Below are 19,377 nucleotides of genomic sequence, written 5' to 3'. Positions count from 1 at the left end.
TTTTGAAATGAAGATTTAAAATTGAATTTTAAACCATACTAAAACCTCACATGTGTGGTCTACATTGAAAGGGTTATATTTTTGGGAAAGATTAATTCTGGCGAAAGAAATGTTTTGGCTTTTTACTTATCCATCTCTGTATAGTCGAAGTAAACGATATTGTACACTCCTAAAATTCGCGGCACTCTCAAAGGCCAAAAAAACCAATACATAGAATTGAATCGGCAGCGAACTAGTCCACATGGACTGTAGTCTTGGCGGTTCGTATTTTTACTAACCGAGTTTATGATTGGCTGAAGAGTCATAAAATTAAATTTTATGTTCGGTGACGAATATAAATCTGGGAATGCGGGGATGGTTATCGCCGTCGTGTTCAGTTCAAGAACTTATTGTGATTTGAGTGTTGAAATTCGATATTGGTGCAGTTATAATAACTTGAAATTTTTGTTATCTGTTTAAAATGTGGCTTACTTGGACAAGTGCTGATTGTAATAACGAGTGTGATAACAACGCAGACTTTTTCCAGTGTAGTGATTGCAATAGCGATAGTGAACAAGAGATATCAGCATCAGGCGTAAAAATAGTTTTCCAAAATCAGATAAGAAGGTAATAGAGCTAATTGAAGAAGAAGTATTTAATATTACCGAAGAAGACTGGCAGGAAAGGATTCAAAAAGTAATTTTAGTTGAAAAAGACTATGTGGAGATTGGACAGTTCCATATTAATGGTGGAAATACATTCATTATTGATTTAAATGACGACAGTGATCTTTCAATATTGAATGTTGTGATAACAAATCATGTGGAATATCTCTATTAGGATAGATATCATAAGATTTGAAGTAAATAAACTTTAGGAAACGACGTTGACCTTTCTTCAATTAATTTATTGTAGCAATTGTAGAATGGAGACCATAGAACAGAGCCATATTCTAATTTTGACCTTAAGTAGAGTAAATAGAGCAGATATGTTTGAAAAAGATCTACAATAGCGAACTATGAAGCCATAAACTCTCAATGTTTCACTTACTTTCGATCTAATGTGGTTGGAAAAAAAAATTTTGATCAAAATATACACCAAAATCTTTAATTGAGTTGATTCGTGACAGTGAAATGGTATCTACTCGATACTATAGGACACTACATTACATTTGGATGCATCACACCAAGTCTGTATATTTTCTTACTGTCGTTGCAATGTATTACAGTTTTCGATAGTTTCGACAGGTAAATATATTTTTCAATCATTTGCAAAAAATAACTTATCACAATCGACATAATTACTGAGATCAATTATGAATAATAAGAATAGAAGTGGTCCGAGATTCGACCCCTGAGATACTCCAGATGAAGTATTGAATTAAAAAGAATCATAGCCGTTATAAGATAAGATAATGTAGAATTCGACTGCTTAGAATCCAAACTAGCCGAAGAAGTGAGTAAATTATCTGAAGTGAAATACGATAACCTTAAACAAGACAAACAAAGACAAACTGGTATTCACAAAGGCAGACAAAGGTATCGGTATCGTATGCGTAAAAAAAATTAAGTACCATTCAAAAATGCACAACACTGTGGACAGATTAGATGTTACCCTTCTGAAGAGAGACCACAAAAAATGATTCACTTATGAAGCCGAGAGGACCTATGAATCCTGGGTTACTAGGAAAACAAGGTGTATTAATCCCTAATCTCAAGAGATGTATGATTTGATTAGGCTTCATGACGAAGGCAATCCCACCAGACCAGTGGTATCCTACATCGACGCTCCAACGGGTTAGTTGTCAAAATTCTTGAATTTAAAAGTCAGAGAGCTAACAAATTTTACACCATCAAACACTGTTATAAATTCTATAGATCTAGCCAATAAGCTGACTATTATGAACTACGATAATAGCATTAAATTAGTATTTCCAAATACTCCAACAAACGAATACCGTCCTCTGCTGACAGACATACCTACTAGTTAAACAGAATATCAATCCTTATATCACTTAGGAACTACACAATGTCTTTGATATATATCTCGATCAAAATTATTTCAAGTACAACTTTCACCTGCTAAATTCAGGCCTCCCAACGGGGTCACCGTTTTGTCCCTTACCAGTAGATATTTTTATGAACAACTTAGAAAACACGCGTATCCTTAATAATGCCTTATCACAGAAACACATTCCATTCTAGTTTAGATATGTGGGTGATATCCTCGTGGGTTTTGACAGCTCGTCAAGACAGATAAATCAGTTCCTCAATTTCTTCAACACTCTCCACGATAAGATAAAATTCACGGTCGAAATTGAACAAAACAATAGCATTGAATTTCTTGATCTTGCTTTTATGAAAATTAATATTAAATTTAATTTCAACATAAAGGAAAACATTTTTACGGACTGAACAATTCCCATTGATTCTCTCAGTCCATCATCATATGCATTTATGATTCCTTCATCAGAGAAGGCTTTTCAAGAAGAAATGAAGATCATAAAGCAGATCGCAGTATATTCCTAAAAACGGAGAGAAAAATCTCCCAAATGACTATCAGTGATATCAAAAATCATAGAGAAAGCCGTAAATCACCATATCCTTGAATATTTGGAAGGCTTTGAGATCTTGAGCGATCATCAATATGGCTTTTGGAAACGATGATCAACAGACGAATTTCTATTGTATGTCACCCATATTTGGATTAACGCTATCGAGTAACATGTAGAGTCAAGAGCTGTTGCGCCTGATATTTCCAAGGGGTTTGACCGTATGGCATAAGGGTTTGCTGGCCAAACTTGATGCTATGGCTTGTCTAATCATTTTTGTGTATGGCTCTCCAGCTTCCTGAAAGAACGTTTCCTACAAGTGGCCGTCGATGGATATTTCTCCAATACTTTTACCATCATCCACGCTGATGTTTCCCAGGGATCCATACTTTCTCCAACGACTCATTGAAGAAAGCAAAAATCCAATATATTCCTTTGTTGACGACAGCACACTTGTCTCGTCATTCAATTTGGATTCCAGGGCGTCAGCTGCAGATGCACATTTTCACCGGCAGTAGGAGGTTGCATATCTTAATGAGGATCTAAAAGTGATTTCGAATTGTGGTAAAAGTAACCATATTCAATTCAATGCCACAAAAACCCAGGCATCGGTTTCCTCCAAAAACATAAATGTCTTCGAACCAGACATAATTTCAGGACTGACAATTCCGCTTTTTGCTTTGATAAATTTGTTGGGGGTTAGAATGGACACCAATATGTTTTAGCACAATCATGTCGCTGGAATTGCAAAGGCTGCTTCTCAAAAGCTTGGAACACTGTTTCAAACCAGAAAACTGTACACACCTCAGCAAATTTTGATGCTTTAAAAAGATCAGACCTTCTCTGGAGTATTGTTCTCATGTGTGGAGCTCCGCCCCTAAGCATACCCTGAAGCTGCTGATTTCCATCCAGAAAAAAAGCCATCCGCCAGAATTCAGACGCGAACATCACTTGCAACCTTCATAGTCTGCAACATCGAAGAAAGGTTGAAGATTTGTCTCTATTCTACAGATACTTTCACGGAAAATGTTTAAGTGACGTGGCAGATACGCGACGAGCTGTGGCTGCTCATCGTTTTGAGGTTCAACTCAGTACACCTCGAACTTTACTGATTAACAACCCTTTCATTTGGAGAACTGCGTGCATGTGAAATAAACTTCGTGAGAACCTTTTTCCAAATGAATTAATTTCCAGTGATTCAAATCCAATGTGAATCGCTACTTTTGCACAGGCACCGTTCCTAGAGCGACTTAGGGATTTTCCTGTAGTGCTTGTGTTTTGTCCTTGAACAAATAACCATTATGCAGTCCACTCAATTGAGAAAATCATCTTTAATGAAAACCAAAAATTGATCAGTTACGAATCATACCAAAATCATGAAGAATCTAAAGAAGCTAAGAAATATGCTAACATAAACCATTCCGCAAAGCTCTTCGAAAACAAGATAACCATCTTTCAAAATTTAACATAATTACGTCATTTATTAGTGAGAACAATTTGTGAAACCTGTTATTCTACGCAAAACCCAAAAGGGATAAGTGAAAAATATCGGGCACCAGCTTATATAGGTCAGGCAGGCAGACATTTCAACGTAAGGTACCGAGAGCGTGTGTTATTAGTCAAAAAAATCAGCTTTTTATGGACATATACAAGAAACAAACCGCACAATAAATATAGGAAAGATGAAAATTATCATTTCGTGTATTGGAAATAAATAAATTGGATAAAAACACCAACATCAAAACCCTCCATGACCAATTGGAGCTACCCAGCTCTCCCGTTTTGGATTTGTGAATTTTAACAACTAAATAGTTCAGGATACAGCGGCATTTGAAGCAATCTACAAGTGGGTAGTGCTCTTGGATCAATAGTGATTTTCATATGTTATGGAAGTTAAATAATTATTGTTTTGGTATCTTAGATACGGTAATGAAGTTGAAGTTGAGTTTAATACACCTCAGTTGATACCGTTCAAGAATCCCTTCATTGAGAAAATGTCGCCCTTTTAAGCTCTGTTACGCCAGCAACGCAAAGTACGGAAATCGCATTTCGAAAACGCCAAAATTAGGTACTTTTTAGTTGCTTTTTAGCTACCGAAGTCAAAAATTAGGTTCTCTATAACTTACACCGCAACTCAATACTCAAAGTTGCGTTGCTAGCAGTATGTGATGCTAGGAACACAATGAAAATAATGATAAAATAATGAATGTTAAGGGAACACTATTAGGTGCTCATTAAGTGTTGAACGGTAAGCATCGTAAAATTTTCTAAATAATAAACAAAAGCTTCCAATTTCGCTAAACAACAGATCTAAGAATCAGGTCACTCGAAAACTAGGATGAATGCTCTATCAGGTATAAACTAAGCGTGGTAATAATGTGCTAATTAGGTGCTTGCAAGAAATTAAGATGAAAACGACCGTGAAAAAAATCGAGATACCTGATTTGAGAAAAAAATTTAACAATATGCAATAAAGTCTTGAGATACTCGTAAACTAATAGACAATCAAAATAAAGTGCTAATTAAGTGCTCACTAGATAAATAATAGTAAACCTAGATTCCATAATGCCTATGGGTCATTAAGGAAAACCACTATGACTGATGGACTGAGTTCTTACAGTACGTTCCTCGATAAGTAAGGGTATGACAATGAAGTGCTAATTAGGTGCTCATTAGATATTTACAGTAAATCTAGATTCCATAATTCATATTGGGCTTATGGACCCGATAACCACCATTATGCGAGCTAAGAACTAACGAGGTCTTACCTTTCAACGTGTGATTCGTAACACGGGTTGGACGATAGCAAGTGAAAATTGAGCGTTCAGCCTGGGGCTTGAACCATCGACTCACACATCGGCCGATTGACTGAGTGACCAAAGCATCCATGTAGAACCGCCCGGCTATACCGACCGATCGGTCGTTCGGTCTCAAGATCTGTTGTTTAGCGAAATTGGAAGCTTTTGTTTATTAATTAGAAAATTTTACGATCCTCACCGTTTAGCACTTAATTAGCACCTAATAGTGTTCCCTTGACATTCATTATTTTATTATTATTTTCATTGTGTTGCTAGCATCACATACTGCTAGCAACGCAACTTTAAGTGAATTTCACTAGTTCGGACTTCCATTGTATACTATATAAAATGATTTGAAATCCCTGAAACAACTAAAAAAGGAAAATTAAAAATGAATAGCTGAAAATAACAAATATATTAAGCAGAATAAACCTGAAATGAAATAATAGTGAAATAAAATACAAGTAAAAATAGAACAATTGAATAAATGAAAATAAAGAAATGAAAAAAGAAAATAATAATTAAAAGTGGAGAGATTCCAAGTCACGTTAGTTCACGACGTTTCGATTGTTAGTATCTAAATTCGTCTTCGGGTGATGACTGGACTAATTCCTCCGAGAGATGACTATTCATAGGTCGTTCGAGTACTGTCGCTTATCCCCGCTTTCTATTTTCCGCTTCACTGGTTCCGTGGGAGATGACCGTTTTGGCGAGACTTGACCATTTTTCGTTTGATGATGGGTTTCCATATGTTGCGTATTTCTACGCTGGCTTGACTGAATACGTGGTTGGACAACATGTATGCGGCTTCCTTGAATTTTCTCCTGAACCATTGTTCCTCTCTGTGCAAGATCTCAGCTTGAGACCACTCGATGTTGTGTTGATGGGTCCAAACATGGTCTGCTATTCCTGATTTGCTGGTTTCCCCTCGCTGTGTGTGTTTCTTGTGCTCGGCAATGCGAACATTCAATGGCTTCTTAGTTTCACCAATATAGGATTTTCCGCACTCACAGGGTATCCCGTAAATGCAATTCTTGGAATCGCAGTCCGCGTTTGGTGGCCTGGTTTTCGTGAGGCTGCTACGGATAGTGTTACCGGATCTGAAGCAGGTTCTGATGTTGTACTTGAAACCAATTCTTCTTATCCTCTCCGATAATCCTCTGATGTAGGGAAGTGCAAGCACTGGTTGTGACAGCTCCTTTTCCTTGCGAGGCTCCTGCTGTCTTTTAGCCAAAGTCTTTTCTACCATCGCTTTGGAGTAGCCATTCCGTTGAAGATCATTTTTGATAATGTCTAGTTCCTTCTCGAGACCTTCCTTCGTATTACAGAGCCCAAAAGCACGGTCTAATAGAGTCTTGATGATTACTCTTTTAGTCGACTGATGGTGGTTGGATTCGTGGTTCAGATATTGTCCCGTGTTAGTGGGTTTCCGATTTTTCCCACTTAGTGTCGGTCCTCTTCACCAAAACGTCTAAGAATGGCAATTCGTTGTGGATTTCCTTCTCCATTGTGAAAGTGATGGAAGGTCTCATGCCGTTGATGTGTTTCAGGAAGGCGTCTAGTTCAGTATTCCTATGGTTCCATATTATGAAGGTGTCGTCAACATATCTCAACCAGACTCGAGGTTTCTTGTGGGCGAAAAATGGAAAGCGGGGATAAGTGAAAGTACTCGAACGACCCATAAATAGTCATCTCTCGGAGGAATTAGTCCAGTCATCACCGAAGACGATTGTAGATACTAACAATCGAAACGTCGTGAACTAACGTGACTTGGAATCTCTCCACTTTTTATTTTCTTTTTTCATTTCTTTATTTTCATTTATTCAATTGTTCTATTTTCACTTGTATTTTATTTCACTATTATTTCATTTCAGGTTCATTTTGCTGAATATAATTGTTATTTTAAGCTATTCATTTTTAATTCTTCTTTTTCAGTTGTTTCAGGGATTTCAAATCATTTTTATAGTAGTCAATGGAAGTCCGAACTAGTGAAATTCATCGTGAAACATTGTCAATCACCTTCAAACAAGCAACTTTGAGTATTGAGTTGCGATGTAAGTTACAGAGCACCTAATTTTTGACCTTGGTTACCTAAAAAGCACCTAAAAAGTACCAAATTTGGCATTTTCTAAATGCGATTTTCGTACTTTGCGGTGCTGGCGTAACAGAGCTGCCTTTTTGGAATATAGTTCCTGAAACAATTTTCTAAAAGACTTCGACTTGCAATCTCATCTCAAATTTCATTTGAAGTTTTTGAACACACAAATGCTAGTGTTTGTAACAGCTGTTCAACTCTGTATTTTTTTCAGGACAGTGTTTTTCTTGAAGTTCCAAAATGCTGTGAGGATAATGGTACAATGATACGAGGAACATATTCCTGTACAAGCTTGAATTCCACTGTGAACTATGAGCACAATTATTTCGACAGTAATGAAACGCATATCGACGAAGATTCCGTGAAGTTCACACCAACATTCTATCAACAGCTCATTTTCTGCACAACAGGATTTGTGAGGTAACTCCACTTTCATTGGTTTGGAAAAAAGGGCAAATTTTAAGAAAGTGAAAAGGTGACCAATTATACAAGTTGAGTTGAAGCGGTACTCGACTAGATCATCAGTTATACAGTGCTTTTCTTTAATGTCCCCCCTTCTATTTTTTGAACGGGTCAACTCAAAAAATTGAAATTTGGGATGATTTAAAAAAAAATATGTTTTTCCGTTAATCAGCTGTTGCCCCCATACGAACGACAACTCTCAAAAGTTGAGAACTTGTGCGAGCTAAGGACTAACGAGGTCTTACCTTTTAACGTATGATTCCTAACACGGTGCATAAATACTTTGTTCTGAAGTGAAATTGACAGATGAAACTTTCAAGATGGCGACTGGGCGCCATCTGGAAAAAAAAACTAAATGGATAGGGGGGTCTCGTGACACATCTTTTTGAAGCACCTGACAAATGCTTTACAACCCTAGAATTAAATGTCAATATCTTCAACTTCTACAACTTTTAATAACTGCCTGCATACATTGACATTTAAATACATAATATGAGGTAATAAGTTCGAGGTCAATTCAGAAGACGCTCTAAATCGTTGCCTTGAACTTCTTGACATATGAACAGCCTATCCGATATTTCACGCCGAACATTTTCGAACACAGCAACGTCAATATTTCTACAAATATTTATTATTCTCTGCCGTATATCTAATATTGAAGTAGGTTCAGTTTCGTACACCTTTCGATTCAAATAACTTCATAAAAAAAGTCCAAAGGTGTCAAATCTGGCGAGCGGACCTGTAGGACCTCGACGGCCAATCCAACGACCGGGAAAAGTAGTAAACAAATAGTTTCTCACTCATCTGGAGTAATGTGGTGGTGCTCCATTTTGTTGAAATACAATATCCATATCGAATCCATTAGGATTCGCTTCGAAGATTTCAGTGATGAGAGGGTCAACAGTAGTTTCCAACATATTCAAATACAGTTCCCCTGTGAAAATTTTGATCAATGAATAGAGGTTCTACAATATGGTTTCCCAATATTCCAACCAAAAGTTAATTTTTTCTGGGTATTGGGTATGTGTTTCCCGGAAAACGTGAGGGATGGTGTCACTCCAATAACGGCAGTTTTGTCTGTGAACATTGCCGTTTTGAAAAAAAGTACATTCGTCACTAAATCAAATATTATGGAGATAGGTAGGATCGTTTTGTCGTTTTGTCATGATTACGCAGAATGCTGTTCTTCGATCGGGGTCATCTTCAGTTGATTGGTGTACTATTTTAATTTTGTATGGATGATACCTATTCCTCTTCAAAAGTCTCCATACAGTAGAAGAGATACCTCACAAACATTCGCGACGGAATAAGTAGACTGTTCAGGATTTACTACCATCCCACCAATTATTTGCACTCGATGTTCTTCTGGAATGGATGAATGACCTGGGTACTTTTTGTTATGTACACTATGGTAGTTGTCAATTTGCATACAAGTTCCCCTCTAATATTTTCTACAGATAGGACGATTCGGAAAAGGTTCATTGAAAATCCTTTAGGTGTCGTGAAAGTTACGCGTCGCACCGTAAGTAAAAATCGCTTCAATTTTTTATTCTAATGGACGAGAATTTACCATTTTTAGAGATTGTTGACGTGGTACCTTCCTACTAGTAAAATCGAAAACTAAATGAGAATATTCTAACTGAACAATGATGTTCATTGTCGTACTGATAATGTGGCAGATAAAAATGAATATTTCTAGAAATATCGATATTAATATATCTGTCTTCAGGAAATTATTTAATGTTCCGCCATTTTGTAGTAGGTGAAGATATTAACTTCATATTCTAGGGTTGTGAAGTATTCGTCAGGTGCTTCAAAGTGATGTATCAGAAGACCCCCCTTTCCATTTAATTTTTTTCCCCAGATGGCGTTCAGTCGACATCTTGAAAGTTTCATCTGTCAATTCCACTTCGAAATAAAGTATTCATGCATTCATTTCATTATCACAAATTTCAATTTTTTGAGTTGATCCGTTCAAATAAAAGAGGGGAACATTACAGAAATGCACTGTATATTTGAGTTTATCTGCTTTTCAAAGGATTCGCTAATGTAACTATTGTGGTAACTTATCATTCATCACTCCACTTATCATTTAGTTCCAACCGAACTGTCCTAAAAAGGACAAGTTCGAAAGTAAAAGCGATGTCATTGGACGATTTCATCGCCTGTCATACAGGTGATTATTCGAATACAAGGTGATTTAAAATGAACCACTCTTCACAAATCAATTGTTCATTAGGTACTTGATTTTAATTTTTTTTTGTAATTTTTGGTAATATTTTTTTTTTCACTTCGATTATCAGTTTCACCAATCTACTGTTACTCTACTTTTTGTTTCAAATATACATATTGTCCATATACTGCTTTCATTCAAGTAAAAGCATCATTCAATCTCACTCAGAAAAACAAACATTGTCATTATGTTTATCTTACTCTTTGTGGATTATATCAATAAACGTCTGCTAAATGCTCAAATGTGAGATATTCGTCAACATATTAAACTTCCTTCTGGACTACACATTTTGACTAGCAGGGTGCCTCAAGGGTCTGTCTTGAAGCTTGACTATTTCTAATTTATGTAAATGATTTGTTTCATAATCTGTTTTCCACTGCATTGATGACGTTTGCAGACAATGCCACAGATATATTTTTTGATACCTATTGGTATAGCCGATTTATATCAAAACATTAATGAATAAAAATGGCACCAAAAGTAAGTTCTACGTCAATATGCTGAAACTGAATCGAGAAAAACTCAGGAGATCCACATTCTCTACACGATTAAATCTCTCTAAAAACAAATTTGTTAAACTTTTTGGCATGTATCTGGATGACTCTTTGTCCAGGAACTAACAAGCAGTGACTCAAAAACTTTCTTTTCTTACATTTCTTCTCCTTCAACTCAAAAAAATTTCTATTTTGAATACACTTCTTACAGTTCAAACTCAACTAATGGCTACGGAATATTAAAAAATATTTGAGTACAATGGCTGATGTCAACCCATATGAAACCTAGCCGTGCACTATTTAAAAATGTCCACATTATGCCTCTATTGTTTATGTATATTTTCTATAAATTACTAACTACCTTTCCGAAATGATACATTCTTGACAATGAACAACCCAACCGTCGACTTCAGAACTCGCTGCGAGTTCTTTTTCTTGGAGTGGTAATTTGGATTTTGGCCTTCTGCATCTGTCCGGCAAGATTTTTGTCTTGGTGCGGCAAGCCGGGTTCGAGAGTAAAGAGGGGAACATTACACCAAGGACTTCAATAATCAGAACAACCATCTTGATACAGTGGTCTACATAGAGTCTGCGAAATTCGAAGAGAAAAACTCGATATTTTATTATCCTATTTTCCTCCTCTTTTCGGACGATATTGGTATCGCCAGGAGCTGAAAACTCCACGACAAATATCGTCTTGCTATGGTGGTCGAGAAGGACTAAATCAGGCTTATTAGCTTGCATAAGCCTGAGACCGCATATCCTGGACATGGTGACAGCGAGAGACGGGAGGCGTCCGAGACCCTAATGCACTAATTATTATTATTATTTATTTTCTTTACTCTAGCGATATTGAGTTTGAGGTTCAGTTAAGGATGTGATGACCGAATGGAGTGAGGCAAATCTTTCACCACATCTCAACCGTTTTTGAATGTACTGTTTTTTATAAAGTCGACTCACTGCGAGTCTTATGCAACATTTTCAGCGCTTCGGCATTAGATATTCCATTTGCATTGCAAAATTCAAGACAAATGCTTTGTACCATATTTTATCTCCTGGAAAAATCACAAAACATTTTCAAGGTTGATTAGCAAATTGAGTAGTTACTGTAAACAAACTGAATGACGGATGTTTGAACGTGGTTGACAATGTTTCATGGTGAGAACAAATAAAATTAGAATGAATAGCTAAACTATCAATTATAATAAACAATAAAACCTTATGAATTTCATTAGTTCGGACTTCCATTATAATAATAATAATAGCTTTATTGTGCATAAATTACACACAAAAGGTAAGGGTTAGCCAATGGCTATCTTCCATCCCTCCTGCTAAGTAATACAAATAACAATAAGGTAATTACCTAATATAATTCAATTTTCTTCAGCAGCAAAATTAGAAGAAAGAATATGATAAATACATCTCAGTTTGCAGAAAAGTAAAGGAAAACACTACACTACAATACATTACTCCATGCTGGTCAACAAAGTTGATTTCAAATGATGTTTCACTTCATATAAAGATGAATTCAGGAGAGGAATTATCCTGTTCAAAAATAACGGTGCCAGATAGGAAATGCATCCTTCGTATTTAGATGTAACATGGCTTGGAATGTTGAAATTATTGAACCTGGTATTGATGCTACGGATATTAGAATGACGTACTACAAGCTCTAATAAATACAGGGGATTTTGTTTTTGATGAGTTTAAAAAGAAATATTGTGATTAGATATTCTATTCTACACTTTATGTTTAATTCTCTCAATCCTATCAGAAAAGGAGTAATGTGCTCTCTATAAGGTACACAGCAAACAAAACGCATACAAGAATTTTGAATGCGTTGCAACTTTTGTCGATTATATTCCGGTAGAAAATTATAATACACTGGAGCGCAGTATTCTATATGTGGATAGATGAGGGATTTGACTAGTTCAAGTTTCATTTCGGTTGATAGTTGATATTTAAATTTTTGAAGTAATTTCAGTTTGAAGAACGCTATTTTAAATATATTTTGGACATGGTCATTGAAGTTCAAGTTTTGTTGGTGACTGATTCATTGTGTTGCTGCTGAACATTATACATTATTATGTTTTTCTCTCGTCTCTGCCTATCATTTATTTCATTCAAAATGGCATCCATATTATAGGTTTCTCTATTTTCTTTAAGCTTCTTCAGATCTTCCTGAAGTGCCTTGACCACTGACTTGAGATCTTTAATTGCTGTAATTAGCTCCCGACAATTCTCACAATCCATTTCCTTGGGGGGTGAATGTGGAATATTGTTCTTTACTCATACCCAAACATTTGGCATGAACGAACTTCTTACAAAAAAGGCACTGTATGCCAGGCGATCGATCGTTGACTGTTTTGTTATAATTTTTGCAAGTGTCTGATATAAAATCATTCGAAATCCCAAGCATAAGAAACACACATTAGCGAGGAGAAACCAGCAAATCGGGAATTCCAGAGCATGTTTGGGCTCATCAACATAACATCAAGTGGTCCTAAGCTGAGATCATCCACAGAGAGGAACACTGGTTTAAGAAAAACTTCAAAGACGCTGCACATATGTTGTCTAACAATGCCTTTAGCCAAACTATCGTAGAAATACGCAACATATGAAAACCCATAATCCCGCTTAACCGGTGGAACGAAAATAGAAGAGGGAATAGGAGATAGCGCTCGAATGGCCTTTAGATAGTCATCTCTCGGAGGAATAGTCTACTCATCAGTCGAAGACGATTGATGATAATAACAATCGAAACATCGTGAAGTAACTTGGTTTGAAATCTTTTGAATTTTTTTTATTTTACACTCATTTTTATTTTCATTCTATTCAAGTTTTAGTTCTTTTTTACTCTTCACATAGGCTTTTTAAAGGATCGATTGATTCCCAGCACTCCATTGACAAAATGTATAATCTTGCTCGAAAGGAAGCCTCTTTTGTTGAGGGGCTACCTTATACAACATCGACTACTAAGGCTATCACCCTGGTGTTCTGGATACCTATATTATGTTAATAATCTCCCCCGCCAAGTAGGGAGCATAACGACTCATTTGATATTTCATTTTTCAGGGTTTTGATTTATCACAATGAAGTAGCGGGTTTCACTTACAACTCCTCTATCATTGTCGGAACTGGACTGATCCTGCCCGATAAATACTGCGTGGATTCATCTGATGGAAGGATTGCGTTCCTGACATGTTTAAGACTGGTACAACCCTTACAGGCGCAAGTGCCACTTGCTTATTTTCTGACATGTGAGTAAATGTGAACCCCATGTACTTTCTTCCCTCTTCATTCACTAGGAATCAAATCAGCAGTAAACTAACGTCTGTAATAGTTTTGGAACACTTAACAAATTTAGAGATCGACAAATCTTGATATTATCGCTTGCCTATCCTTAGGCTGGATCTTCAACAAAAGTTGAGTTAAACAATGCATTCGAGGTGCAGACTAGTACTACTACAAGTACAACTCACTATAATAGGTCAGAACAGAGGTGTCTAATGTTGGATTTAAATATAGTTGGAATTTATGTGTATTATTGGATATTAAGGGTAAAATTCCAGTCTACTAGATGATTATGAAATGTATGTAATGAAACTGAAAATCGATGAACATGAAAATCGATAATAACCCCTTGAAATAACACTATTTTCTGAGAATTTCACAAAACTTTTCACAAACCCTCAACACGTGTCTCATTTTACAGTAACTTTATCAGAATCATTCAATGTAGAAAATAACTATTACATATTTTTAGTTAGTATATAAGGTCTGTTCAGAAAATGAGATGATTTTTAATTTTATTCATTTATTATTCATCAATTTTGTTCCTATTTTGTTCCTTTCGAATGAGTCCTCCTCAGATGTAATACACTTGTGCCAGCGTCGCAAAACGCTGTCCTTTCATGGGTGTATGGGTGTTGTGAGATCAGGTAATCTAGTTGGCCATTCCACTGGACTCCTTCTGCCAAATCAACGCATTGGAAAAACGTTCGTACAAAAACCGTCTCACCCGAACATATCAATATGGGGTGGGTGCACCATCCTGCTGGAATATTATTTCATTTTCTACTACTAATTAAATAAATTCTACAAATTTAGAAGACCTGCGAAAGATAATTATTCGGGAATGCCGATTTCTTTTTCCGGACATCTTCAATAATGAAAGTAGACTGTATTATTGTATGGAACTAGATGGAGGTCATTTTGAACACTTTATCCGTTGATTATGTTGCCATTGATATTACTTTTGTTGATTCCTCAATACAATGAGCGACAGCGAATTTTCTGTTTTTTCTTAAATAAAACGTTCAACATTTAATTTCTCAATAACGAATAAACTAATTTCGAAAAAAATCACAAAAGTATTAGAGGGACAAAAGACCTTTCAAATGATGTATCACTCGACCCCCCCCATGCCATTGAAAAAAATAGGGGGGATAGTTGCTGACCACAGGAGGGTGAAGTTTCAGGTGTGATTTTTATATCAGGATTAGTTCCCCTAGAAATAAAAATCGACGTGTTTTTTGAAATTTCTGATTACAAGTCCGTTTCTGAGTTACAGGGGAGGGGTCATGTTTTCCTTGGAACACCCTGTATAGAAAATAGGAAGACCTCTTATTTGTACTTTTTTAATTTTCCACAGGAGCAAATATTGATTATCTTTACATGTGTACTTCAGACTGACAAATATTTCAAGAAATAATATTTACTGAATCACACGTTCTTGCTTATATTGAGCTACAAAAGAAAACAAATGTCCATTTCTTAGCGATAAAGTTAAAGGATTGGTTCAACAATTCTGAAATATTTCACCAATCCTTAATCAAATTATGGATAACGGAATTCTTTCAAATGCTAAGCACTCACATTCTAAATATTTGTTCAAGAAATGATTTCAATTTACACTTCGCTCTAGACGACATACCTTATTATTTACTGTCTTGCAAAAATATATCCGGGCTGAATTCGTATTGATTACAGTTGTATTATACAGATTATAATCAGTTTTATTAAGTAGGTAAATATTATTATGTTTCATTTTCATGATGAATGAAAATAATCTTGTCTGTATCACATTAATGAATCACAATATTTCAGTCATATATTTTAGGATATTGTATTATAAAACACTTCCCACTCTTGTGGAAATGTCTTATTGGGTCAGAATTCCATATCATGACAAAACTATTTCAAATAAATATATGAATTCAAACTAAAGAGTTCTTTACACAATATTATTACCGTTTTTTTTCCTGTGGCGGAAAACAACCATAAAAGTCAAATCATAAAACAATATCCAAACAACAAATATTAGCACATTGCATTATCAAAAAATTCCAACAAAATATAAACGGATAGGGGAGATTAATTTTTGGGAAAGAAAGGTTTTGGCTTTATATTTCTCCATCCGTATACAAATGTGCATCGATCGATTGTTTTAAAGAATCTGAAAATTTGACAATATACAGAGGTGGATGGGGCAACTCGGCTAAAACATTTTCAAAATGGCGGCACTTCCTGTTATACCGTAAATAGCTGTCAACTTCGTTATTTCAAATAGAACATCCCACATATTATTATATTTTTGAATTCTACATCAGAATCTAAATACCTTTTGTGTATAATGTCCTTCATCTAAGTCTAACCGTTTTTGACATATTTGAGTTTTTATGTCAAAAATGATGTTTGCAGACCTTACAATAATTATCAATTTTTTCTATTAGGAAACCTTTATCATTATATTTTGGCCAGGTTCCTTATAGATGGGAACCAAATTTAATGGACTTTATATGAAATTTCGATAATTATTAATACAAGGTAGTCAAAAAAGAAGCACATAAAAGAAATTCAATGAACCGTCTAAAGTTACTTTTTTTAAATGGAAACCTCCCCATTTGTATGATTTAATCGTATTCAGTATTTAAAATAAGGGTAACTTTGTATAAAGATACCTATTTCTATCAACAGACTACTTACTAACAAATGTGTGAATCTTCCAAACAAAGAAAAGAATCAGTTTCAAAAAATTAACTCATCACAAAGAAAATCATGCAAAGAAGTAATTTTCAGACACAAACTGGAAGAAAAACCCTCTCGAAACAGCTACTCTCAAATGAACATTAAATCACACTTTTAGTCTTTTCATGCTTGTGATGATATATAGTGCATTTTTTAAGTTAATGTCTCCTCCCTCTTTTAATTTTTGAACGGGCCAACTCAAAAAATTGAAATTTGGGATAATGAAATTATTGCATGAATACTTTATTTTGATGCAAAATTGACAGATGAAACTTTCAAGATGGCGACTGGGCGCTATCTGGGAAAAAATTAATTAATAATATTATCAACATCTTCAACTGCTACGAAATAGCAGAACTTTTAATAATTGCCTGAATACATTGACATTTAACTACATAATATGAGGTAATAAGCTTGAGGTCAGTTCAAAGGATGCTCGAAATAGTTGCCTTGAACTTCTTGACATATGAAAAGCCTATCCGATATTTCACGCCGAACATTTTCGAACACAGTAACGTCAATATCTCTACAAACATTTATTATTCTCCGCCGTATATCCAATATTGAAGCAGGATCAGTTTCGTACACCTTTTGCTTTAAATAACCCCGTAAAAAAGTCCCAAGGTGTCAAGTCTGGCGAGCGAGCTGGCCATTCTAGGACCTCGACGGCCAATCCAATGACCGGGAAAAGTACTATCCAAATAGTTTCTTACTTGTCTGGAGTGATGTGGTGGTGCTTTATCATGTTGAAATATAATATCCATATCGAATTCATTACTATTCGCTTCGACGATTTCAGTGATGAGTGGTTCAACAATAGTTTACAGCATATTCAAATACAGTTTCCCTGTTGAATTTTGATCAATAAATAGAGGTCCTACAATATGGTTTTCCAATATTCTTGCTTAAACGTTAATTTGTTCTGGATATTGGGTATGTGTTTCCCGGAAAACGTGAGGGTTGGTATCACTCCAATAACGGCAGTTTTATCGTTCAGAAAAATGTACATTCGTCACTAAAACAAATATTATGGAGATAGGCCTTGCAATGGTTTATTTATTTATTTATTTATTTGACACTTTGGTACATTGAGTACATGTGCTAAGTCATAATTAAAAAACAAAAATAAAACTACAGAAGTTGAACAATACAAAAAACAATAAATAAGGTTCACGTCCACAAACTTTCACAACATAGAAGTTTTATATAAAAAATCGGAGAAGCTCTAGCAAATACTCTCAAAATGTCATGAAAAAGTGTCGTGCAAGAATTCCTCAAGACTGTAGTAACACTTCTGTAAGAGAAGTTTCTTCACCTCAATTTTAAAAAGTTTATCTGACTCGATTTTCCTAATAGATGCCGGCAAGTTATTATAACAGTTTGTTGTATTAAATAGTGGGGAGCATCTAAAGTGAGCCGTTTTGTGTGAGGGGGTTCTTAACAGTTTCCCATGACGGGTGTCTCTACCATGTATATCCGCATTTGTGACAAATTCAGTTATATTGTTACGGGCAAAAGTGACACACTTCAAGATAAATAAAGAAGGTGCCGTCAATAGGCCCTCTCTTAAGAAAATTGGTCTACAACTATCTTGGAAATCTATATTAAAAATTAGTCTCAGCAATCTTTTCTGAGCAACAAAAACTCGTGGAAATTCCCTTTCCGTCATGATTTCGCAAAATTCTGTTTTTCGATCAGCGATATCTTCAGTTAACTGGTGTACCATTTTAATTTTGTATGAATGATACCTACTCCTCTTCAAAAGTCTCCACACAATAGAAGGAGACATCTCACAAACATTCGCTATGGAATAAGTAGACTGTTCAGGATTTACTACCATCTCACCAATTATTTGCACTTGCTGTTCTTCTGGAACGCTCGGATCACCTGAGTGCTTTTTGTTATGTACACTACCGGTAATTGTGAATTTGGATACAAGTTCCCTCAAATATTTTCTACAGATAGGACGATTCGGAAAACGTTCATTGAAAATCTTTCCGGTCTCGTGAAAGTTACGCGTCGCAACGTAAATAAAAATCGCTTTCAGTTTTTCTTCCAATGAACGAGAATTGACCATTTTAGAGATTTTTGACGAGGTACCTTTCTACTAGTAAAACCGAAAACTAAATGAGAATATTCTAACTGAAAAATGATGTTCATTGTGGTACTGATATTTTTTGTCGTTTTTATAAACAAAAAATGACTTAACAAACCTTATCGGGTTATTGGAATTACCATATGACAGATGAAAAGGAATATTTCTAGAAATATCGCCTTTAATATGTTTGTCTTCAGGTGAAGTAAGTGAAGATATTGACTTCATATTCTAGGGTTGTGAAGTATTCGTCAGTAGCTTCAAAAAGATGTGTCACAAGACCCCCCCTTTCCATTTAATTTTTTTCCCAGATGGTGCTCAGTCACTCAGTTACTGAGGATGTCGGCATATCTGTTACATGCAATTTTTCCAGAAATTTTGGGCGTTTGTTCCAAAATATACCAGAAATTTTGATCAAATTTTACCAACAAAAAACTTCGCATAAGCGTCGCTCAGGAATTATTGAATGACGGCGATTCAGATTTGCTTGAGATGATCATGACTGATGAAGAATCATGGGTACATGGTTAGGACATCGAAACCAAAGTGCAATCGTCCCAATGGAAGAGCCCAGCAGAGCAAAAATCAAAAAAGCACGCCAAGTTCGATCAAATGTCAAGGTGTTGCTCCCTGTTTGCCT

The 19,377-nt window shown here is 35.6% G+C and overlaps 1 protein-coding gene across 2 annotated transcripts in view; it reads left to right on the top strand.

The window, feature by feature from the left end:
• Positions 1-19,377, top strand: part of LOC111510070 (uncharacterized) — a 55,822-nt gene that overhangs the window by 858 nt on the left and 35,587 nt on the right. Inside the window, exons 1-3 of one of the 2 annotated variants that reach the window (XM_074182245.1) lie at positions 1,552-1,775; positions 7,638-7,843; positions 13,688-13,872. In XM_074182245.1, coding sequence (XP_074038346.1) covers positions 1,722-1,775; positions 7,638-7,843; positions 13,688-13,872 — 445 coding nt within the window. In that variant the 5' untranslated portion in view covers positions 1,552-1,721. Of the gene's footprint in view, positions 1-1,551; positions 1,776-7,637; positions 7,844-13,687; positions 13,873-19,377 lie in introns of those variants that run through there. The other variant, XM_074182244.1, reaches the window with a different exon arrangement.

This window comes from Leptinotarsa decemlineata, unplaced genomic scaffold (genome assembly GCF_025532065.1).
Source record: "Leptinotarsa decemlineata unplaced genomic scaffold, Ldec_3_MD MMD2_tig00026328_RagTag_RagTag, whole genome shotgun sequence".
NCBI classification, from domain to species: Eukaryota; Metazoa; Arthropoda; class Insecta; order Coleoptera; family Chrysomelidae; genus Leptinotarsa; species Leptinotarsa decemlineata.
This window is presented reverse-complemented; position numbering and strand designations above follow the sequence as displayed.